At 43.1% G+C, this 24,176-nt stretch overlaps 1 protein-coding gene across 12 annotated transcripts in view; it reads right to left on the bottom strand.

Annotated features, from left to right (window-relative positions):
- Positions 1 to 19,944, bottom strand: part of LOC144093020 (calcium/calmodulin-dependent protein kinase type II subunit gamma) — a 31,732-nt gene extending 11,788 nt beyond the window's left edge. For 5 of the 12 annotated variants that reach the window (XM_077626252.1, XM_077626256.1, XM_077626254.1 and 2 more), the window contains exons 1-13: positions 19,703 to 19,944; positions 17,154 to 17,248; positions 12,071 to 12,130; positions 10,118 to 10,172; positions 9,940 to 10,005; positions 8,938 to 9,010; positions 7,746 to 7,848; positions 6,448 to 6,531; positions 5,899 to 5,993; positions 5,433 to 5,555; positions 5,203 to 5,286; positions 4,499 to 4,541; positions 3,778 to 3,840 (exon numbers count right to left, since the gene is read on the bottom strand). In XM_077626252.1, coding sequence (XP_077482378.1) covers positions 3,778 to 3,840; positions 4,499 to 4,541; positions 5,203 to 5,286; positions 5,433 to 5,555; positions 5,899 to 5,993; positions 6,448 to 6,531; positions 7,746 to 7,848; positions 8,938 to 9,010; positions 9,940 to 10,005; positions 10,118 to 10,172; positions 12,071 to 12,130; positions 17,154 to 17,248; positions 19,703 to 19,767 — 1,009 coding nt within the window. In that variant the 5' untranslated portion in view covers positions 19,768 to 19,944. The remainder of the gene's footprint in view (positions 1 to 3,777; positions 3,841 to 4,498; positions 4,542 to 5,202; positions 5,287 to 5,432; positions 5,556 to 5,898; positions 5,994 to 6,447; positions 6,532 to 7,745; positions 7,849 to 8,937; positions 9,011 to 9,939; positions 10,006 to 10,117; positions 10,173 to 12,070; positions 12,131 to 17,153; positions 17,249 to 19,702) is intronic. The other 7 variants (XM_077626253.1, XM_077626263.1, XM_077626257.1 and 4 more) reach the window with 3 other exon arrangements.
- Between the last annotated feature and the right edge of the window lie 4,232 nt (positions 19,945 to 24,176).

Below are 24,176 nucleotides of genomic sequence, written 5' to 3'. Positions count from 1 at the left end.
ATTGGCTCCAGCACCCCCGCGAGCCTAATGAGGATAAAGCGGTTCAGAAAATGAAATGAGATGAAACCTTCACTTCTGCCATGCAGCATACAAAAAACAAACAAACAAAAAAACATTTCTGTACACCCGAATCACGAATTCCATGATTTGATTCGTTGGAAAGCCGAACTCATACGCTCACTAAAGTCACCCTGTTCCTCTTACCACGTTTTGCGAGGTCGTCAGAGATGGTGGCCAAAAGGTGGAAGCGATGGCTTTAGAGAGCGGCAGAGACGCCTTCTGAGAACATTTGATAAAATACATGGAACCTCCAAATAACTCGTCCTGAAAATAGCACTAATTCAGGAAGTTAGAGGGATTGTATTTGTTATGACAACAGAAGCTATTATAGTCCGCTTTATGAATTGCACCCAGTCGATACACAGGTTACAATGTGTCATCTGCCACAGAGGGTGGGGGGCATTTTGCCTGTCACTAAAGAGTAAGAATCATTATTTGTGGTGCACTATTTTCAGACTAATTGAGCGAAATGTGGTAATTTTCTGTAGAAAATCTGATATGAAAATCCATCATAGGAAACCAAAATTTGGAAAAGCCTATGTAAGTTTCATCGTTCTTACGAAATCACTGCAAAAGAAAAAACGAAATACACGTCTCAGTCCTTGCAACAGGGCCACCTAAAATATAAATTTTAAATACACTACACTTTTGGAGACAAAAACATCATAACGATTGCTTTAGCCTACAGGTGTCAAAGTGGCGCCCCGGGGGCCAAATCTGGGCCGCCACATCATTTTATGCGGCCCGAGAAAGTAAATCATGAGTGCCGACTTTCTGTTTTAGGATCAAATTAAAATGAAGAGTATAGATGTATATTAAATGTCCTGATTTTCCCCCTTTTAAATTAATAATTGTAATTTTTTTAATCATTTTTTTCTGTGTTTTTAGTTCAAATATGATTTTGTAAAATCTAAAAATATATTAAGAAGAGCTAAAATAAACATTGTTTTAGATCTATAAAAAACTGAATATTCAGCCCCTTTAATCCAGTTCATTTAATCCATTTATTAAAAAAATCTAAATATTATATCTAAAATGGTCCGGCCCACATGAAATCGAGTTGATGTTAAAGCGGCCCGCGAACCCTTGCTTTAGCCACTTTAAAAGGTTGTTAAAGTGCAAAAATAAATTTACATGGTTTGTTGCAATTGTGTTCAAGCTTAGAGGTTCCACTGTATTTCGAAAAAGTCATGCAGCAAGGCAAAACATCCTCCTGCATGAAACACAATACACACTCATAGCATTCAGGCAAAATCGGAAAAAGGACACAATGCAGTCCACGCTTGTGGCATTGAGGCTAAATACTAAAGGCAACATGATGCTCAAGCTGTCACACCCTTGGCTACGGTCGGAAAAAAAGTGTTGCGAGGAAGTAGCTACAGTATCAGTGATATTGCAGTCATGATACCATCCGCCGGGAAGGAAATACAAGAGCTAAACAATGGAGAGCTGATGTCATACTTTATAGATGGAGGAGAAAAAAAACAAAACTTACTAAACAGGCAACTTGGTCCAGAGAGCCCGCAAACCTTTAAAGGGCTCCACAGCTGACAATCAAACCTTCACAAGCACCCGCCGTCATCTCAGCGCACCACTCAGACATTCCCAAAGCCACACCTGCCTCCCTCTTGACATGTTTTAATCCACCTCTGCATGCAGTCTGACTCCCACACAGTGTAGAGCAAAGCGGACCCTCCAGCGTGGCAGAGAAAAGGGACGGAAAACCTGCTGTGCTCTACACTGTCCTAAGCTGAAATCGAATGGAGCCACCATCGGAATCGCCGACCTTCAGCAGAGTCCCACCCCGACGGATGCAAAGTTATCTGATTTTATTACTTGCCAGCTCGATGGAATGGATGCCATTTTGTGTCCCACACAAGACAGGAATAGGGCTGAACGATTATTTTCATCAAGTATAGTATTGCCATCATAAAACACCAATTTAAAAAAAAATCTCTATTTCATTTTTCATATCGTCCAATAACGATACATTGCCCTCCCTTTTCCATGACACAGCTGAACCCTAAAAATATTAAAAAATATGTTTAAACTTTTCCAGGATGGTGGGGACTTCATACGGCCGTGACCGGACGTTTGGTCGCCCGGGTGAATATAATTTTGAGAGCTGGTTTCAACAGTAGATATTTAGATATTAAACTCTCTCTCTCTCATGAATATAATTTTGAGAGCTGGTAACAGTAAACTCTCTTTCATGTTGTCAAACGTCCGGCGACCAAATGTCCGGGCGACCAAACGTCCGGGCGACCAAACGTCCGGGCGACCAAACGTCCGGGCGACCAAACGTCCGGGCGACCAAACGTCCGGGCGACCAAACGTCCGGGCGACCAAACGTCCGGGCGACCAAACGTCCGAGTACCTCATACGCCCCTTTCCAGTCATCAGTCATAATTAATTTGACGTTCAAAGGCAGCATAAGTTTAGTTTAAAAAAAAGGAATAAAAAAAACGACAGTGTAATATATAGAAAACATTTTAACGAATCCTTTTTTTTTTTCCATCGTTCAGCCCTAAATCAAAGATGCGTGGCAAGTACTAAAACAGATCACAGAAAGGGGCGAGAGAATTATATGGAAGCCCACCTTCCGTATAAGTTCTCCCCCGCTCCTTTCCCAACATCCGTATATTTTCCCTCCCCGTCAGTCCCAGGTCCGACGATGGCAGCACGCCAACCCAGCTCTTGCCGGCCCCCTGCAGTGTCAGTTCCCCGCCCCAAGGATACATCGCCCCTCCTCATCCCCTGCTCAGAGGGTGTCAACCTTGTAGGATGTGGCGACATGGATCGTCATTTTTTTGGGAGATGGAATGGGCGTGGTGGAATTGCTTTTGGGCAAGGGGTGAGGAGGTCGAGGCTGATTGGAAGGGTGAGGTGTGAATGTGGAGGAAAAAAAATATGCCCTAGAGGTGAATTAATTATAATCAATCAAATGATTTGACTGTGATTTTGCGGTGTTAAATCAAATTAAACAACCACTTGCTTGTGGATGGGGCATCTGCATGTTTAAGAAAGCTACATTAAATAGTTGAAGGACCCTTTTAAGGCATCACAAATTTAACATTTGGCCAGATGGGCTCAAATATGTTACATAATATAGAGCTACATCTCAAATTGGGATGTTGGGGATAAGTCATACCAATACTAATGAAGGGGATTACAAAAAAACAAACAAAAAAACTACTTGGTAAAAAGACTGGCTAATAGTAAATTAATAATTGGTGTCATCAGTAGTACTTTGAAGTGATGCATCTTTACTAGTTTTATCTCTTGTGCAAATATGCACACATTTATGGCATTTAATTTTAATTCAGACTTTAAATATAACATGCTAATCATATTTTATACACATGAAACAAATTCTACTGGGAATCATTAATCTTTTAAATGCAATATATTTCTGCTGTATTTTAAGATGGAGAATTGTGGGTATCAGCAGCAAATGGCAATCATCAAAAAATGGCTTTTTTGAACTGAATGACTGAAATGAGGTTTTCCACACATTCTAATCGATTGAAATGAACCCCGTGTGGATGAGTTCAATGTGTGCATAAGCAGATGTGTTGTCATGAAAATGCAAGTGTAGAGGAGGACCGCTTTTGCGAGAACCCCCCACCACCATTCCCCTCAGCACCATGGACCGAAAAGAAGTGTGCGTGTGCGAGTGTAGAGAGGAAGTGGATGGGCGTGTCTTCTGGGACGTACCTTCCTGAGCCAGTGAGGCAGTGGAGGAGGCGGCAGCAGCAGAGTTGGTATGCTGCCGGCCCACTATTGAACGAGAAATGCTACAGTTGGGAGGGGCTATGCAAATGAGACCTTTCGATCACGGGGGGCCTAGGAGGCCACGGGGTGGGTGCTGATTAAAGCCCATTTATACAAATGAACTAAAACCCCAAAAAAGTTGCTCCCCCCGTGGATTCCTAGGCCTTGGGTCGAAATGCTCACCCATAAAATAAACTACACAAAAGTAAGCAAAAAACCTGGGAACGACGGCCAAAAACCAGTCAGTGTAAAAATCCTATACTTGTTTTCACGGCGCTAACCTTGCTCTAATAATCTATATACTGTAACTATACATGAAAAGGCAGTGGCGGCTATTTTGCAAACATGCAAATACTCCAGCCGAGAAGAAAGACACACACACACGCACACACACCCTCACGCACACAAACACACAGGGAGAAACACATTAGCATGGACAAAGACAAGTGACGGCTATGTACAGTTATTAAAAGGATATGCTTCCGATATTGCAATTGTGTTCAAGTTAGCTTTACTTGGTGCACTAGTCATATTTCAAAGTGTGTGTATGTGTATATGTGTGATAAGGAAGGAGGAAGGGGAGGTTCAAGGGACTCCAACTCTGTCCAACTCTCCTTGCTCTGCGTGTGCTGCGTGGGGAGTAGAGGGCGAAGGGAACACCCACCTGAGAAGTTTCTGGACACCAGCATGGTGGTGAGGATGGCTCCCTGCGGGAGGAAGAAGAAGAAAATGAGGAGGAGGAGGAGAAGATTTTTCTATTTCTTAGCACTGTTACGTTCCGTTTCTAAATGTGACTTTCAGCAGCCCGGGACATCTATTTTCTAACACTTCCATGATGAAAGTGAAAAAATCCGGATTTATAGGAAAAAAAAATTTGGACACACTGGAATTGTTTAAATGAGTCTTGGCAGCAGCGAAAGAACTTCAAGCTTAGCCAAGTTGGGAAGAAAATACAGCTTGAAATGCACGCTAGGTTGACAATGTCTGAGATATGGGCGCTATATTTGCATAGTTAACTTGAATACAAATTGTAGCAGAATGTCACATGGAGGATTGACAACATTCCTGTACAGGCATCGTTTATGTGCATTTTTAGTATTGTTGTACTTTTTTTCTTTAATTGAAAATGCTTTCTTGACAGCTTGGGTGCCCAGAAAATACATGAATATGATTGGTTTGTACAAATATGACGGAGTTAAGCCATAGATTTGAAGTTTCTACGCATATTTTGCCCAAGTCTTCCACAATCTGGTTTGACCATTTACTCGTGCCTGAAGGATATGTTGTCATCGCTTTAATCAAAAGCAGAAATAGTGTGAAGACATCGCAAAGAGTGCAAAATATAGGAAGTAGAGATTCATTCGGTACCTTGAGTTTTCGGCGAGCATTGAACTTGCGGAGACACTCGACAGTTTCCTGTCTGTGCATCATTGACGCCACTGTGGAGCGGTGCTACAAGAGAGGGAGGATTGAGGGGGAATTCACAAGTTTACACATCCATGAAACTGTTACAACGGCTTTAATACAGCAATAAATAGGGTTTTTTTACCATTCGGATATTTTTTTATGAATGACTTTGGTGTTTTAGAGATACTTACGCAGACCCATGGGTGCTTGAGAGCCTGCTCGGCGGTGATCCGCTTGGCCGGGTTGATAGTCAACATCTGGTTGATCAGGTTCTTGGCTTCGGGGGTCACTGTGTCCCACTCCGGGGAGGGGAACTAAAATGAATGGCAAATATGTTCAGAAATGGATCATGTTCCATAGAAAGAAAGAAAAAATACTAATACTATGGTGCGAATTGTGAACCATGTTATAGTGGAGAAAACACTCATTCAAATGTAAACTTTGCTTGGGTGAGTGTACTATAGACCTTTTTTTTTCAACCACACTTACACCCAGAGACACACACCTCTGCAATGCGTCAGGGAGGCTGATTGGATCAATAGCTTTGGACCAAATCTCATTTGGACACTATTAAACATTGGAAATCCTGCATAGCAAAAGGCTGCAATGCATCGCCCCCGCCCCCCCGATCATTCACCCATTCACTCATATACTTACATCGTAGGCCCCGGCTTTGATCTGCTGATAAAGCTTGTGCTGATCCTCGTCCCAGAATGGAGGATATCCAACTAACAATATATAGAGAATAACGCCTGACAGAAAACATAAAAATGGCTGTTATATGCAGTACCTTCATTTCATTCAAGACACTTGATCGATAAGGCCCTAAAAGAGTAGCACAATAAATAATAGACATTTACACAAAAATCTATCCTGCTAACTAAAAGTGACAATGCCCTCGTGAATTGTAAGCGCTTGAAGGGAATGAAAAGGGGAGCTGAAATTCAAAATAAAAGCTAGTGTGGGTCACTAAAAAAGTACATAGGCCTGAGCGGGGGGAAAAAAATGGATGCCCAACACCATCAATGGCAGCTATTGAGCTAGCAGACACTATTCTAATAGGAAACATTAATAGCAATCTGTTGGTTCCATTAAGTGACATCTTTTGAACATGATATATCGATTCTTAACCTATTACAATTCAAAATATTGCGATATATTGCCACACCTCTACCCACTACTGTAAATATAAAAAATATTGCTCACCGCAAGCCCAGATGTCCACAGGTTTGCCATAGGGGTCCTTCCGAAGGACTTCTGGAGACAAATAGCCAGGCGTGCCCGCAAAGCCTGTCCGATAGGGGGAGAAAAAAAAGGGGACACAATTAGGCGATATAATTTTATTGCTCATCACGGCTATTTTACAGGCCCTAAATGAAAGGGGTTGGTTGTAGAGAGAGGTTCAGACCATGCTGACCCTCACGGAATCTAATGTAAAGCCAGATTATGACGGCAAGAAGTCACAAGCAATGCCCGTTAATCATCTGGCCTGTGCTTAAAAGTCAGCCAAATGCTCACCATTCGGCTCGAAGCCAAGACACTGTGAACTGAGCGTGAGGAAATACACGTACGAACCAGTTTGCTTTAGTTGGTGTTTTAAGGTTAATTAAAAATATAAAAATAAATACAAATTTTTAAAAAATAAATGGGGATGACGATTCCTGGAGACATTTTGGCATCAATGATGTTGTAAATAATTCTGTTGATACTCCCTATGACATTTCATTTCTCAAGAACAGCAATAGTGTTCTTGGGTCACTTTAACCCAGGGTAGTTCATCGTGCCATAAGATGTCTCTTTTTATTTGTCAAATGGAGCACATAGAGCAAGAACAAGTTTCATACCTAAAAAGCTACTTTGAAATGTGTTTCTTTCACTTTGAAATTGGTCCCTTCAACATTAATAGATTTAACAGACATACCTTATCAGATGACCTATATTTTCAATTCCTGACTACCCCGCAACCTTGCAAATAAGGTGATAATTCAATTTATACAAATGTTTCTGATTAGATGTTTTGAGATGTTCAAACTTTTTGTTTTTAAACGTATGAAGAAAATGGTCTAAATATTTAAAAAAACATTCAACTCTGGTCAATTTTTTGGCTGTATAACTTTCTTAATACAGATAAGAGGTTGCCTGATTGTGGGTTAAAACAAGGGATGCTGTTTTCTGTCAACTAAGCATTAGTACTTCTTGAGGCCTGTATACATCAACATATAAATATTGGATATTTACATACACAACATGTCAACGAAAAAGAAGACATTTTCAGGCTTTAACCAGTCAAATACAATGCAAAAGTGTGTTTACTTTGATTATTTGAATACTTGGCAAGCTTTCATAAATATAAAATAAAAATCATTCCCTGTTATAGCATTGCCAAGAAGCAGCCATTAGTATGCACAATTGTTGTTGTTCTCCTTAGAAGGAAAACTAGTTTAGCCAATGAGTTGATGAACCAAAATAAAACATGAGTGACGTCTGTTTGTGTACTTTCTCACCGAACCAGGCCTGCTGGTCTCCCTGCACCTCAATAGCCAGACCAAAATCTGCCAGCTTCACTGCAGCGCCCTTCATTTTACTGGCCAACAACAGGTTCTCAGGCTGTGGAACACAGACAGACAGACACACACACGGTGAGCAGAATGCAGGACAGAAGATGAAGACCGTGAGAGAGCACTTTTCCAGAAATATTACGTGTTCCATGTCACTCTTATTATCGTATTTGTGTATGTGCGTATAGCGGGAGGCAAAGGTGCAAAAAAGACGCAGCGATGGGAGGGGGAAAGGAGGTGGGCATGAGCGGACGAGTGGGTTGAGAATCTCAACAGCAGCAACAGAAGCACCTTATATGGACGTCAGCCCGTCGCCATAGAAACCACCGGGGAGTTATTTAGGCAGCGCCGCAGACGGCATGCTAAATGGAAAGTGTACTTAGCGATAGGCGGCGAGTGTGGTGGCGCTCTAAATGGCCGTTGTTTGGCCAGGAGGACATAAAGGGCCTGCGGTAAAAGCCTACTCAGGATAAAAGGCCAACAAATCAGATGAGCGGAGCGCGTCCAGATAATAGTATTACACGACAAAAAAAGGGAGGGGAAAAAGTCGGCCTTTTTTTGTGTACCCCAACCTTTACATGAAATCCAAAGTATGAATTTGATCAATACGGTATAATCCAAGACCACATTGCCATCATCACCAAGCCCAAAGTAGGTTGAAGGCAAAATAGGAGCCGTTTAAGTCAATCAGCACGCTCGCGAGAGAAGCCCTGCTCGCCCCTCCCTCGCTCACTCGCTCGCTCGGCGGGTGGCGTGATGTCACACGAGTTGTCCTAGCAACTTCAGGGGTTCATCTATATCTCCGCCACCCGCCCACGTCAGTAAAAAAGCGTGTGCGCGCGCGCAAGTCCTTGTTTTTTTCCTTGCCACAGGTGACACACAAACGCTGGTCACGTTGCCATGACTCATCATCTGTGAGAACAAATATGCAGGATGAACCGGCGGATGCGGTAGGGGAGAAGAAAAAGCAGGACACACACACGCACAAAACAAAAAAAAGGCGAGCCATAGAAAGCCAGCGATGTTGCAACCGGGAGCCATCTGTGTGTTGCCATGGCCACGAGCAGAGGTGTGCGTGTGTGTATATATGCGTGTGGATGTCAGAGTGTGGTTGTCACGGAAACGGGCAGCCACTCACCTTGAGGTCTCTGTGCACAATATCATGCTGGTGGATATGATTGACACTCTCCAAGATCTGACTAATGCAATGACTGTGGGGGAAGAAAAGAAAAAAAAGGCAAAGATAGACATGTCAGATGCTATCAAAAAAAAAAATACAAATAAATAAATAAATGAATCCTACTCATAACACGGATGCATTACATTGCATTTGTTTGCCATTGGGAGATAAAGAAATTAATGAAGGGAAATGTTGCACTCAGTCACTGTGGGCGCGATGCAACATAATAGGGCTGCTACATTAATGGCGGCAGTAATGTGCATGAAATCATGTCCAAACACAAGAAGAAAGAGCGCACTCTGCACTAAGTTGCATAACGAGCCTTTAGCAAACAAGGCCTTCTTCCTCGGAGACATAAAACAGGCGCTGCAGTTTAAACAATCGATACTCCAGGAACGCGTGGAGGAAAACATCCTAATAACGGGGGCGTCCGTGCAAGCCGTCGCTATTCCGCCGTCCCTTGTCAGAATTTTCACACTCTGGCCAGCGGCCCCGTCCACCTTATTATGACTTTCCTAGTACTCAGTGTGCGGTGTCAGGCCTCGCGAGTGTCTTTGCTCCAGGCTCATGTTCGTGTCACGTCTCTGCAAAAGGTTAGCATCGGCAAGGTCGTCGGAGAAGTGTGGCTGAGGCCTAATTCCAATGTAAGAGATTGTGGGAGGGAGCTTCATTGTCTCTTAACCCCCCCTCACGCTCCTGCTGTGCTAGAAGACACAAAGAGTGCTAATCTGGTTGTCTGACCAGCTCTCTAAGCTGCGAACCACCCTGACAGCGCGAGAGGAAACTCCAGGAAGTGAGCACGTCACGTCAAGAAAGGTGGCGGCAAAACTCCGAAAATAATATTGGGATTAGCCACCGCAAACGCCTCATTTGTCATCGTGAACGTCAACGTAGGATTTACAAGACTATAAAACCGAAGCGGGCATGAAATATAAATGACGCCATTGATGAACCGCGTACCTGGCGTCGGCCTCGCTGTAGTATTCTCTGGCTACGATGTCTTCAAAAAGCTCCCCTCCTGTCACCCTGGGGGGTTAGCGGGGAAAGAGCGAGCTTAGCATACACAAACAAGCCGTAGTCACGCGCATGGACAAAATGTCAACGTGTGTGGCTGTGTGTGTATTCACAATATACTCACAGGTCAAAGACAAGGTAATGAAAGCCCTCTTCTGAAATACTGTCATGCAGTCGCACTGAAAGACAAGGAGGGAGGGGGGATGGTATGTTCACACGTGTTGATTTGTACACATAGGTTATATTATGCAGTTTCTACATAAAATAAGTTGTCTTAACTGCATTTAACATTTTTCAGGGTACTCAGGAGACTCACATTGTTTCACTACATGTGCCCATTGGTGGTAAGAAATCAGAAAAGAAAGCATTCTCTATTGGGTTTGAGTCAGAAGATTAACATGACGTCCTTTGTTATTTTTGTAGCTAAACGCAGCTTTACGCTTGGTTTACAGACGCCTTCGGCAGTGACATAAAATAACATTTCAAGTTTTCTTGTGAGAAGGGTGTATATTTACACTTGGCTTGCATGGGATATGTTTGGGTACTCATGTGCTGCAGGGTAGAAAATGGATGAATTTAATATTCCATTGTTCCTCGTGGGTGCGTTACTCAAATAAAAAGTGGCTTTTACACAGTTTTTTTTTCCTCTTCCTCAAAAATGGCTGTTAGCTATTGAGTACTTCTTTAATATGACAGCACAGCTGGCGGTTAAGTGGCTACCCGACCGCAATTTCTTTCCAACTCTTGACACGTTGTCAAATTGAAGGGAGGCTGCATCCTGATGATGCATGATCAAACTGGGTAATTTTCCCTTAAAAGGACACCTGCACTGAGTGTGGAAGAGTCAGGAAGAGGTCTCACGACCAGGTATGAACGAACCGGGACATAAGTTGCATCTCCATGAGTCGTGAAATCCAACAAAATTGTTCTGGGGGAGAACTTTCTTATCTTAGATAACAGAAATGCCCTTCAGCCATCCTCAAGGTGCCAAAAAGGAAGGAGCATTTTGGAGGATTTGACAGTTGTGGTGAATTTATGACAAGTGTAGCTTGTCAGGATAATGTATTTTTTTGCAGTGTGACAAAGGCCGATCCTGTAACATTGCTGTTAACATGCAGAAGTCTCCAAAAACAGTCAGTGTTGCCAACCAGATTTGATCTGGACATTTAACATCTTCTCCCATCCATATAAGACCTAATTTTCAAGGACCAGGTTCTCATTCCCACTCAAAAGTACAGTGAATATTCGGCAATTCTACATGGGAAATGACCTGGGCAGCGGGAGGTCTTGCGGCATTACAAATCTTCTCACATCAGAACTGGTTGAGCTGCGCAATGTGATGCTTCATTCAATCATGTTGAATTATTAAAAAGGGGCAGACATGACCTGGTAGAACTGACCATGTGAGAAATGGTTGAAAATGGGTCAACTTCCAGTTCTTTTTTGGACAACGTCACGCTAATTCCGATTGCAGATGCATTGCCAGATCAGGGTTTACAACAGTTCAGCCTTAACTGGTGTGAACTCTCCACAGTGCGAGAGTGCCACGCAGCCATCAGACAGCCAACCCATGTCGCCGTGGACGCTTCATGTCCGCACGACAAGGCTTATCGCTACAGTATGTTTAAAAAAATACACGGGGAAAAAAAGAAAAAAAAATCAGTATCATTTGTATAATACGGCCAAGTAGGTTGGCAGGCCCCGCGGCGAGAAACCAGAGCGACTGCTCATTCCTTCTACTCCTCCATCTTCGCGCTCCTTCCTCCATCTGTCTGCTTCTCTTCGCTAGCGTCTCTCCATCTGTCCCTTTCTTGTGCCCTCTTTTGTCCAAACTTTCAGAGCGAGGGCCGAAATGTGTCAAAACCAAGTGGAAGTATGAAAATCCATAGAACGAGGGTGATAAACGGGGACGGGAGGACAAAAGAAGTAGGACACGAGAAAGTGAGCAACCACGGTAGAGCAAGGTATCATTCATCGAATTGGTTATTTCCTCTTTGCGTGCCCTTTTAGCATCTCCATTTGAGGCAGGTTGGCTTTTCTGCGTGCTAATCGGCGACGTCAGGTGGTTCCAACTCACCGATGTTGGGGTGCTTGAGCAGCCGGCAGATGCGAGCCTCACGTTCCAGTTTCTGGTGGTCTGAGGAGAGATGAAATTTTAATTAGAGACAGTTTTAATTGACAGAATTAGTAACAGACACATAGGACTAGAGAGAATGGATTCAAAAGGAATTATTCTCCGGGGTTTTTATACATATTTTGTCAGACATTGTCAAACATTGACGTAAAAAAATTAAGCACCTTAGAATTTCAAACAGAAATACATTTTTTTACTGAATAACAAGTAATTTAAGGATTAAAATTATTCAGAATTCAAAAAGTCCAAATTGACACTTGCATGTATAGGGAATCTATAGAGTTCCTTGATATATAACATAACCTGATAAACCTAATATATTATTGAAATATTTTCAAAAAGAGAAAATGAATACAAAATTGAATTGTTTTGATCCCTTAAAAATATCTTTTGATCATTGTCCAGATTTTTGGCTCCTACCAGCTAGAAAACAACTAACTTTGGCATACAATATTCCACGTGACATATCCCTTTGGATATATTCCAAGTGTACAAAGGCAAACATTGTACCTAATTAATAATGCAATTATGCAGCCGAGGAGCCACATTAAACTGGAAAAAGGTGAACTGAATCAGAGGTTTGCATGTGTTTCCTCATTGAAGGTAATTTAACGCTAAGTGGAAATTAATAGGTGTGTTTGCAGCAGCCATATCACATGCCAGTGACAATTAATGCTGCATTTGCACTTTCAGAAATCAGCGGCGCGCGCACACATGGATTTTTATGGAATACTGTACTTTACATATGAACAAGAAGTCTAGCAAAGTTGTCTTCTTAAAGTTTAGTTAAAATACAAATGACAATCTTGATCCTTCCCTTTTTCAGAAAAACAATTACTACAGCGATAAACATACATTAGTAACAGGTCATTTAAAATGATCGGTTTAGGCATATTGACTCTATCTTTAAGTCTTAAACTGACTGTTATAGTGTACACAGCAAAAGTTTTTTTAACTGACCCTCGCCCGTAACGCCTTAAGATGATACCACTAAACCATGCACTGTAGCTACGGGTCAGAGGTGACCAGGGGTAACCTGATCTGCTATGAGTCAGGGTAGGCGTGTGCATGTTGTATGCTGCGGCTAAATGCGACCCAAGGCCAGCGCACGCAAGTATTTGCGTCCATTACTTCGCCGTTGAATTTTTCGTATGCTGCACGTTCAAAACGGGCACGATGACAGCCCGTTATGATGGAAAACAAACAAAAAAGCCTCCCTTCTTCCAAGACATTGTACATACTCTCCAGCTGTCACGTGTCTTCTTTGTCTGGCTTTGTCCAACCTGTTGCGGTCGGCTATTTTGGAGCTCTCCCACTTTCTCTCTCCTGTTCTATTTTTTTTGCCTTCCTCCCTGCAAGGTGTAGATTTCCAGAGATGGAGGGAGAGACCTGAAGCACCGCCTAATTACGTTGCTGACGCGGAGCGAGAAGGTGGGAGGATTACATGCGGCGTCCATTTGCTCAGAGGATCACAAGCAACCCGGTGTGTGTGTGTGTGTGTGTGTGTGTGTGTCTGGCCCGCATGGTGCAGTGTCACTGCAGCACTCACTAATTCATTCAATCTCCCCCATTTCTTGATGTGTGTGTGTGTGTTTGTATGTGTGGAAGAAGATGGGGAAATGCAAGGGATGGAGGGTAATTACACTAGCACTTCCTGCTGCTCTCTAATTGGCCATCTGCATTGCCAGGGGGGCGGACCCCACGGCCATCTTACATCACAGACAATCTGAGGGGCCCGATGATCTACTTTTGGGGGGGAAAAATTGTTTGCGAGGGGGAGGCGATACATTAATTTGTGAAATGGTGAACAGAATTTGTAGAGCTATTTCTAAACAGGCAGCATGGGCGGTTAGAACGTCCGCCTCACAGTTACGAGATAGAAGGTTCGCTTCCAGCGCCTGCGAGACTTTTATCCGGCTAGTCCGGTTTTGTCCCACATCCCAAAAACATACGTAGAAGCCTGATTGGACGCTCCAAATTACCTGTCGCATCAGTGTGCGCGAAAGGTTGGGCGCCATGATTGGTTAGCAAGCGGTTCAGGTGTATGAAACATACAAGTGATGCCCCTCCCATCCTTCAAGCTACCTCCTGAATGCCTTTATAGTCAGGAAGCTCTCACAGGAAAAGTAGCAAGCGAAAAGTGGAGTCTTTAAAAGCACTTCCTTTCTCGTTTCCGTCCTTTCCGTTTGCTTCACTGCCCCCTCCCATCGCTCCCTCTTGCCTGGCCTCAGATTACTGCAGTGTTTACCAGAGCTTTGAGAGACTTACCCACCAGGCCACGCGTGAGGTCACACTCACCCCATCAGACTCAAAAAAAAAAATCTTCCTTGTCAAATTCTCATGCAGCGCCCACTTGGGAGTCACTACTAGTATATGTTTTGTTTGCCATAGTGAATGTAAGTACATGTCACTGCGGCGGCACACACTGCATTGCTGTGTGAGTGTGTGTGTTTCTCTACACTTCACTTTATAGTGCTTCTCCTTGATGTTTTCCCACTGGGACAAGCCAATGACCTACCTTTCCAAACCATTTTCACCAAGCAAAATATTAGGCACACGAGCACTATTGGACAAGATATCCAATGAATATCGTAAAAACTCGACAATTGGAAACATTCGTTTTCACGACCTAGGTGGATATTATATATACCGTATTTTCACGACTATAAGGCACACTTAAGTCTTAAATTTTCTCCAAAATAGACAGGGCGCCTTATAATCCAGTGTGCTTTATATATGGAGAAAAAAAACAAATTGTCATTCATTGAGGGTGCGCCCTTATAATGCGGTGCGCCTTATAGTCGTGAAAATACGGTAATTTAATTTGTTTATGGATGAAACTGTCTGTCAACAACAACTAAATTACATATTTTATTTATCAAAATGTTTTTTTTCCATTGGCTGCAAATAGAGTTAGCTTAAAAAAACAGAACCGCCAGTGTTGCCAAGTTAACGCCTTTTCTGAGCCCTCTAGCAACTATTCTTCCAAAAGTGACTTGAGAATTTATTTTCCTGCCAAAAAACAAACACGAGCGCAGTCACATTGTTTTCTGTGTGACAAGTCAGGAGCCCAATATAGTAGTACAGTCATGGAGACCCAAAATATTTCACAAATTACTACCACTAAACACTTTAATAGCGTTTAATAAAGGTGCTAACATCTTTAAACACTACTGAGCCCTTTAAAATACAGTACTACACAGTACCTAAACTGCTTACGTCAAAGAAAACGGTCTCATCTAAGCAATGTGTGTGGTCAACTTGCTTTTGACTCTTTAATTTTTCAGACCTTGTTTAAGAATGACCAGTAAAAAAACCTTAATGAAAGAACCACAACTATGTTATTTCGATCCATTAGCCCAGTGTATTTAAAACAACCAGGTTTCCTTAGGCAAGTCACCTTAATGGTTTCAAACAATGCAAAACAATATAAACAGCATAATGACTATGCATGTCATAGAATGATAATTGTATTATAGATTAAAAACGGGTGTACACTATACATTGCACACTAGAAAAATGCCTGAAGTGCCTTATATAGTAAGTCCCATATTATAAAAAGTTCATTTTTCTCCACTTGCTAATTAATAAAGAACTGAAACAGGTACAAGAGTAGTAGAAAGAAGTGTATATTCAAAATACTCATTTTGGTGGAACTGAAAATGGTCAGTCTGCCAGTAAATCATTTAAAAATAATGTTTCCTGTTGTCTGGTTAGAGCATATTAATGCCATTTCTATACATTACAACCAGGAAAGAAGATTGATTTTTCGGAGTCAAGTGTACAAATTATTTTTATCATCCCTTCAATAAACAGAGGATAGTTTCTGTTGTCCAAATGTATCTTACATTTTTATTGGAAACTTGACCCAAGGTATGAACTTATATTTTACTGCCATATCGTACGAACGCTATGTCAAGATGGCTGATGGCGAGAATGGAAAAAATAACAGTGGCGACGCATGCGATACTAGTGTTACTTCACACACGTGCATAAACGCGCATGCAAACAAATGCCATCAGACGACAACAGGGAAAACGGGGAGGCGCCTATGGAATCTGTGGGGTCTTAGCGCTTGACGAGATACATTTAGCATAAGTGGATTAGCCTCAATCCCCCTTTTACGACAAGACAAGAGAGAGGCCACGACGAAGAAGGCTAAAAGACGGACTTGACGAGAACAAAGGGAGACGAGTGTATGTGTGTTAATGTCAGCGAGGAGCCTAATTGGGTGGTGGCGGTGGAGGGAAGAAGAAGAAAAAAAAAAGGGAAGGCAATTAGGTTTGCCAAGCCAGGGGAGGTTCCACACAAGTCCGCGTCACACTTCCAACATGGCGGTAATGTCAGGCGTGTGTGTGCGCGCACGTGGGCGTGGAGCTGCGCGGCGATGCGGCGGCATATAAAATTCAGGCCCCGAGAGCTGCAGTGTTACGCGAAGACGCCACGGCAACAATTACATTGATTCACATCCTGCCCCTCCGCCGCTGCGGTTTTTATTTCATCCCTGCAAGCCCAGCAGCACTGTCGCTAGCCCCAACCCCCGCGACACGTGCCCACCGAACCCAGCCCTCGTTGGAAATTCGGCCCAATTGACGGCACAGAGAATTTCCGGAATGACGGAGATATTTAATATGGCCTTTTTTTTTAACTAGAAAGTTGATCACAAGATCACGTCAGCTGTTGGAATTCTGGCCGTGTAAAAGGAAGAGGCAAAACATTAAAAAAGAACGTGCTGCGCTTACACATGCGGCACTCAACCGGACACTCCTTTAGGTACAGTGACAGGAAATGCAATAGCTCAAGTCTGTTTAGTAACACTGTGTTAAGGTAAATAAACGGTTTCGTGTGAAATGGAGTGCAAAATGTTGCATGTCGAACAACATGGGAAAGAAAAACCATTTAAACAGAGTTCAAATGCAAAGAGTCTGCAATGCGGATTTGTCTGATACAAAATGTACCTTGAATTGCAAGTACCTCAGTTAACAAGCATTTTTTTTTTGCATTTTGTGTGCGTCTGCTATCATACCTCGTGCAGACAGCTTCTTGGTGTTGATGATCTTGGCGGCGTATTCCTGCCCGGAAGATTTCTTGACACATCGGCGCACCACTGAAAAAGCTCCCCTACAAAGATGACAAGGTGTTGCGAAATCAGCCATAAAGATCTTATCTCCATTGCACAAACCTTAACCCCCCTGCAAACAGGATTTAAAGTTCCAGGAATCTTTCAAGTCTGATGCAAATAAAACAGTTATATACCAATATTGAAAAGTTCTTGAAAAAAACTAGGGAATTGAAATGGAGCTTTCAAGTGTTATAAATTGGGAGAACCATTAAGTACTATTGTGGTCTAGGTTCACTTTCAGGTTAAAAGAGCCTATACTTAAAGTAGTAGAAGAACTTTTCATAGGTCCAGGAACCCCCCCCCAAAAAATGGAGGGCTGAACATTAAGACCCAGTCTTCAGATAACCACTAAAGTATCCCCTCGAGATAAAATGTCCCAAAAATAGCACATATGAGGCATTTTATAGTGCATTTATATAGCAATAATTTTCCTGCAGAACAGAAGGTTTGGAGAAATAATCCTCACTTTCACAAAAGCTTCCAGTGTTCAAGTTTGGACATGTGGAAGAAGGATAGGAGTGCTTCTGACACATACTTTTAAGACGTTACCCATGCATTTTTACCTGTACAATTTGAAAGCACAGTTTGATCACCTCCCATGTTTTGGCCTATTGTCTAAATGCTGTTCTCGGATAACAGACACTGTTAGAAGAAACTGTACTTTCTAGAAGACCATTCAGTCCCAGGAATTTAACAGGACATAAAAATTCCAAGACGTACATGCGTATGAATGAAATTATAGCTGAAATCTTAAAGTGTCTGGGTCGAAGGAACTTTCTAGTAGATTGCTGCTCTGCTTTTGAGGTACCAAAACCAGGAGGCTACCTCAGTGGTATGACGCCGAAAACATGGTTTACAATTCGTCAATTAGTGAATAATATTCCTGGTAGAGGCGCTTGCTTGTCAAATTCTGACAATCAGGGTCAAATCATTCAGATATATTAAACCAGAGGCAAAAGATGCTCAGATTTTTAGTAGTTTTGCAAGGAGGGGTGCTTTGCAGGGTATCTTATATTCCAGCAATTACAATTACACAACAAAGTACAAGAACATGTGTCTACAGCAGGGTCAGGAAAAGATGAGGTTGCGGCTTGTAACAAAAGCAAAACCCAGGGTTTAGTCAGCACAATTCAGCAGAAAGAACACATTGCAGCCTGCTTTTGCGCCATCATTTTCCAGAGGACCATCACCTCCTGCGCAAGCACTCTGTTGAGGGGTGGGGGCTCCTGGCGACCTGTCACTCCAAGAGAGCGTCCGCCACTGCCGCCGCACTCGGCTCTCCACCACCAGTACTCTCCTCTCATGTTCAATTATTTACCAGCAAACGAGAGGTGACGGCTGACAAGAGGCTTCACGTAAAATGACTTGACATTAATGACCGATGGCGGAAAATACGTATCGATGGCGGAAAATATGTATCGATGGTGGAAAATACGTATTAGGGACGGAAAAAAAGAGCAAAATAAAAAGGGATTGAGTGTGAGGTCAGTGAATATTTCCGATCTTTATTACAGGCAAGGCTGATGCTGCGTTTAAGTGGGCTTGGAGGTTGATGATGAAACATCCACGGTTGTGATGTCGTCATCAAAATACCGAGGAGAAGGACGTCACTGCCTCTCGGCGTACGAGTGATTATTGGTTTCTCTTGGGGGTGGGTGAAATCGAGAGCCACCACGAGGGGTTCACGGGCCGAGCCGTGGGGTGAGCAGCTGGTGCGCCGGGCGGGCGTTACGGCGCAAACATTAATAAAAGCGCCCGGGACCGCATGACTTCCTCATTAGGTGATCCGGGGCTATGTAACGTTACTCAACACGGGAGCACAAATCATCTGCAGCTGCTCAACGGGGGTGGGCGGATGGTTGGGGAGGGGGCTGAGTGGGGGTGGGGGGCGTGGGGGTGAGAAGGGGGCGAAATAAAATGAAGAGGTTGGCCTTGCAAGTGAAGCCCTCCGGACGAGGGAGCCCGCGCGGAGCTGTCAAGAAGACGCCGTGGGCCGGGGTCGGTGGTGGTGGTGCTAGTGGTGGTGGTGGTGGGGTGACGGAAATGTCATCGGCAGAACGGGGCTCCGTGAGGACACAAAATGGTGGTTGGGTTCAAGTTCACAAACGATCATTCAGGGAGTTTACACCAAAAAACGCCCAATTGACGTGCGGCTAACGCGGCTAAAGTGGCAAAGCACCGAGGTAGCTCAGCAAGACTGGTGGCCGAACATAAGCACTCTCGAGCGGTTAGCGTTTTTAGTTGCCTTGCGCAAGCGAGCGAGCGAGCGATCTCGATGGCGACATATTCGCCAAGTCCTTATCGAAACAATCCGAAAAGGTTGATCGTCAGTCGAGGCAGTTTTGCGATCAAGTGAGGCGAGGTTGTTGCGGGGGTGGGGGGGGATTGTAAGAGAAACACGGTGCGTTTTGTGTGCGTGTGTGTGTGCGTGTGTACGTGTGTGCGCCGCTTACTTCCCAAGCTCCTCGTACAGCTGGTACTCGTCAGTGAACCGGGTGGACGTAGCGGGGGTCGCCATGGTTGGTGCCGTGAGGGGCGAGCCCGAGCCTCGGGGGAAGGGGGTACGATGGCGGCTGGCTCTCCGTGCGGGGGTCCGATCGAGAGGTGCGTAGCCTAGCCTTCCTTCCAACACGAGCGAAGTGACAGGCAGGCTGAAGAGCAGAGCCGAGAACAGCACACGCGCACGCGGAAAGGGAGGAGCCGAGCAGAGGAGGAGGGACGGATGTGGCGCGTGCGAGTGGAAAGAAGGAGTTCTCGCGAGATCTGGTCAAAAAAGACAAAAAAATACATTCGGGTCAATATGGATGCACAAAGAATCGTTTTTCTGCCATTTTTTTTCCTACAAACAATAACTGGGAAAAAAATAAAAACATAGAAATGTACTGGGGAGACGCACATTGACAAAAGATAATGTACACAGAAAGGGATTGATGACAATCACAAACACCTGGCACACAAGGGAAGGAGGGCCAAAAAAGACACTTCCAATCACGTGGACAGGGCACACTGATTATACTTGTATAAAGACAATAAAAGCATTCAATTTAACCAACCAAAACCCCAACAGAACATGACAAATTCATTTGTTGCCGGTCCTACTAGTTCAAATAGATTGGACGTGTATTGATGTTTAAAGGGAGCCAATTTGTTCATTATCATATATAAATTATTTGTTAAGCATAAAAAAGCATTCACATTATAACTAGTGTGCATTGAATGTTGAGTGGTGCATTTAAACTGTTACTGATGTGTTTTACAAGAATTCAAGCTATCACTATTTTATGTTTAACATGGAAGACACGCATCCATACTTTTCCGATCGAGTTTAAAACATGACTGTACGCTGAGAGACAAAAATTTGCAAGAATGTTAATGTACGTTAAAATGGTTTAACAGAAGAGACCAGCATTGTTGGCCACTATTTTACATGTAATTCTTCTCAAAAGGCCTTTTTTTTTTAAAGTACAGTGCTCACACACTGTCTATTTGGTCATGTTTTGGTGGCCATTTTGGTGGTCGCTAACACACATTCCCACACTCACATTGCATAAGTAAAGGCACATGGCGATACACACAGCAGAGATCAATATTGATTAATGCAGGTCTTGCACTGAACATAGTTGGCCTTTCCGAGTCACTGATTTTGCCTTGGCTTGCTTTTGTCTGTCACTCAGGGAGGGACTAGGGTCCTGGATAAAGGTGTGGCGGGCTTGTTAGCTAACTAGTGATATCGACAGGCGAAGGGAATGCAGTACTGTTGGCTCGCCGGTTTTAAAAGACGCCGTCGCGCACTTCCACAGCGCCTTGCTAAATGTTTAATGTGGCGTGAGCAGGAGGCCATCGCCGGCCAGGGCGGGTGGGGGTTTGGTAAAGCTCCGGAGGGGATGACGATGCCTTCCAGAAACTGGGACATTCTAGGACGAACCGCTGGCAAAAGCGGAAATAGTGTGCAGCAGAACGTCTATTTATGCTGTAGTAGTTGAAGAGGGGTGCTGTTCCTGCCCTTGCGCTGTATCAATATCAAAGTCGATATGAATATAATATGGGTTTGCAGCCTGTTTGGTAATTACAGTCACACTTGCTTTTTATGAAAAGCTCCCATCATTGAATACAAGAACTTCCCAAGTTCCGCACCACGAGTCACATTGTGGAGTAGCATCCGTTAATATGAAATCCATCATTTTATGTTTACTGGCTCAAAGTCATAGAGTTGATATCGTTCTACTCCTTTACACCAGTTCAAGTGGCTTCTAGCTTGTTTCCCTTTTCCAGATATGCTTCCTTTTACCAAAAATGGGAGCTTCCTAGTCCCCGCATCATGTGCTTCTACTGGCTGAAAGTATAGCATCTGACTAGTTGCAAAACATGCTCCCTCCAGCTTTAAGGAGAAGACTTTTGGTTCCTTCATCAAACGGCGAGAACGGCCGAGGCGCGCAGTGTGTGGTCGTCGTGCGATAACAAAGGGCTGAGGAGTTGAGCATTATGTAACAGGCTGTGGAGGCTGAGGAGCTGGAGGAAGAGGAGGCGAGGCGGCAGGGTTCGCACGTAGGAAAAGGAGGGCAGAAGCAGGGCCAGCAGCCTACGTTTTTGCGCACGGCCCATTTGTCTTTATGCGCACACTCGCAAGATCGTCGGCCTTCTTTTCTTCATCGCACACGCAAAGCCGAGCGTGCAGATACATCATATTTGAACTTTTCCACGTTGCAGTTTTTTTTGTGTTCCCACGCTGACAGCCTCTGATTAAAAAAAAAAATCAGCATTTTGCTCTTTTTCAGAGTGCTGAGCAGGCACACTAAGGATGCTCTCACGCTGCATTCACAGACGGACACAAAGTAGGAAATATGGCTAATAGGTTAAAGCACAATAAGAGTGACGGTTTTGTTTACCTATCCATTTTTCAATAGTGGGTCTTCTCATTAGGGGGCTTTCTGCAATAGCCTCGCCATAAATCTAGGGAGCTGTCCTTGGTCCTGAAACAACTGACATTGTTCAACACGCCCCGTCAACATTTGTTTGTTACATACACGCGTCTTTCCTCACTATTATTACAAATATCAAGACGACATATACGCAGGAAAGGAAAGGAATGTAAATGACATCTGAAATCTAAGAGGAGTAACACTTTTTTTCCACAAAATGATCCTTTGATGAATCACAAGAGTCCACCAGTGTGCAGGCTCCACAACTATTATTAGCCACGAAAAGAGGCGTTTAAATGAATAGCAAAGTGATCTTTGCGGAAAAGGGTGTGATGATCAACACAGCGTTTTGTTTTATGACTGCCATTCTGTCCTCTGTGCGTTTTCAAAAATTTAAAGTATTGTGGTGACTAATATTAGGGACCATGACGTTATATTACCGCAAGATGATGAGGCTGGACAAGGCCTTGGGGCTGAGCCATGACAGAGTGCCTTTGCTTCCGTCTCCTTTTTCTCCCCTTAAGTTGCACTACTTTGAAGAAATAATGAGACTAAAAGGTGTGTTTTTCTTTTCAATTAGTTTGGTGAAAAAAAGGTTGAACAAAATTATCGTGCATCTCTACACTTTGGTTCTCTAACGACATTAAGTTAAAATGAGGATATACCGCATTGGGAACGAGGGCTTTTCATATTGAATATTTTAAAAAATGTATTACACAAATTAGCTTGTAGAATAGTCAACTAGGTTGATTTTTGTGCAAGTGAGGTGCATTTTTTATATATTTGGTCATTTTGTGTCGTCATCCTCATGCATGGTGACTGCGTGTATGGCTTTAAAAGGCGGGGTTTGCCTGGTGAAATTGTAAAATCTAGTGGTTGTTATTTGTCATTAAATATCAAATCAGAACTAATTTTTATACTCTCCTCTCACCCCACCATGACCTGCTTTACACCCTAGAACCAGGCCCGCTGTTATCCCGGGGGCAGTCGCACTGCCAGGTCCCCCCTAATGTCCGCCCCTGCTATAGGGTGAATATTTCCCATTACATTTGGCCAGAGCAGTCTACACACTAAACTGCTCCCCCCTGTTTAACACTCACAATTGCAGCAAGAAAAAAAATCCGATCACTCAATGGCTGACTAAATTATTACCGAGAAAATAAACTAAATGTTTTTTTTTAATTTAAAAAGTCATCTTCAATGTTCAGTGATTTAAAGAGAAAAGTGCGCTTTTGCTGACCTCCAGTGGTTTTACTGCTGAGATAGCACAATCTATGCTTTTACACCCTACCCACTCATACTGTGAAAAATTGACTTTTTAATGATAAGTATACAAATCTCTGGATTGCCTCTACACTCATTTTGATTGGTAAAACAATTTCAATTTACTATGGCCTTTAACTTTAAGTAAATGCATAAAATGATTAATAATAGCCAGTGATGAATTCGTATAATGCAAACAAAGTTGCAACAGGTAACCATTAGGGGACCTTTGGAACCATTAGCTTCTGATAGTGGGTTAGAATATATAGAAATAAAAGTCTGAATTTGTCCTTTAGAAAGATTTAAAGAGCAGGATGAACTCATCCTCAACTGTAGCGTGCAGTCAAATCCTGACCAATGTCAGTCACGCTCGAGTCAGAACAACCTGACAGATGCACCATAAATACTCGCTCTCAAAATTAATCCACTTTTTTTTTTTTAAACAGAACTAGTAAGGGTTTAAGTGTTTTTTATGTCCTCTCCCTGCAGCTCAGCAGGCTTGGGTGCCCTGCCAAGTGCGATTTTGACTAAATTCCATTCTGGATGTCGATAAGAGAACAGGGCCATCAAGCATATTGAAATGGAATACTTTTCAAGGTATAGACCAACGTTGTCAATGATAATGTCAATTTTATTTTTAAATCGTGTATTTATTTTAGGTATTTGGACCTAGTTAAAAGGTTTATATATACATTTTTAAATTCAAGTGATAAGCATGTGTAATTGTTTTTTGTTTGTTTGTTGA

Source organism: Stigmatopora argus, chromosome 18 (genome assembly GCF_051989625.1).
Source record: "Stigmatopora argus isolate UIUO_Sarg chromosome 18, RoL_Sarg_1.0, whole genome shotgun sequence".
NCBI classification, from domain to species: domain Eukaryota; kingdom Metazoa; phylum Chordata; class Actinopteri; order Syngnathiformes; family Syngnathidae; genus Stigmatopora; species Stigmatopora argus.
This window is presented reverse-complemented; position numbering and strand designations above follow the sequence as displayed.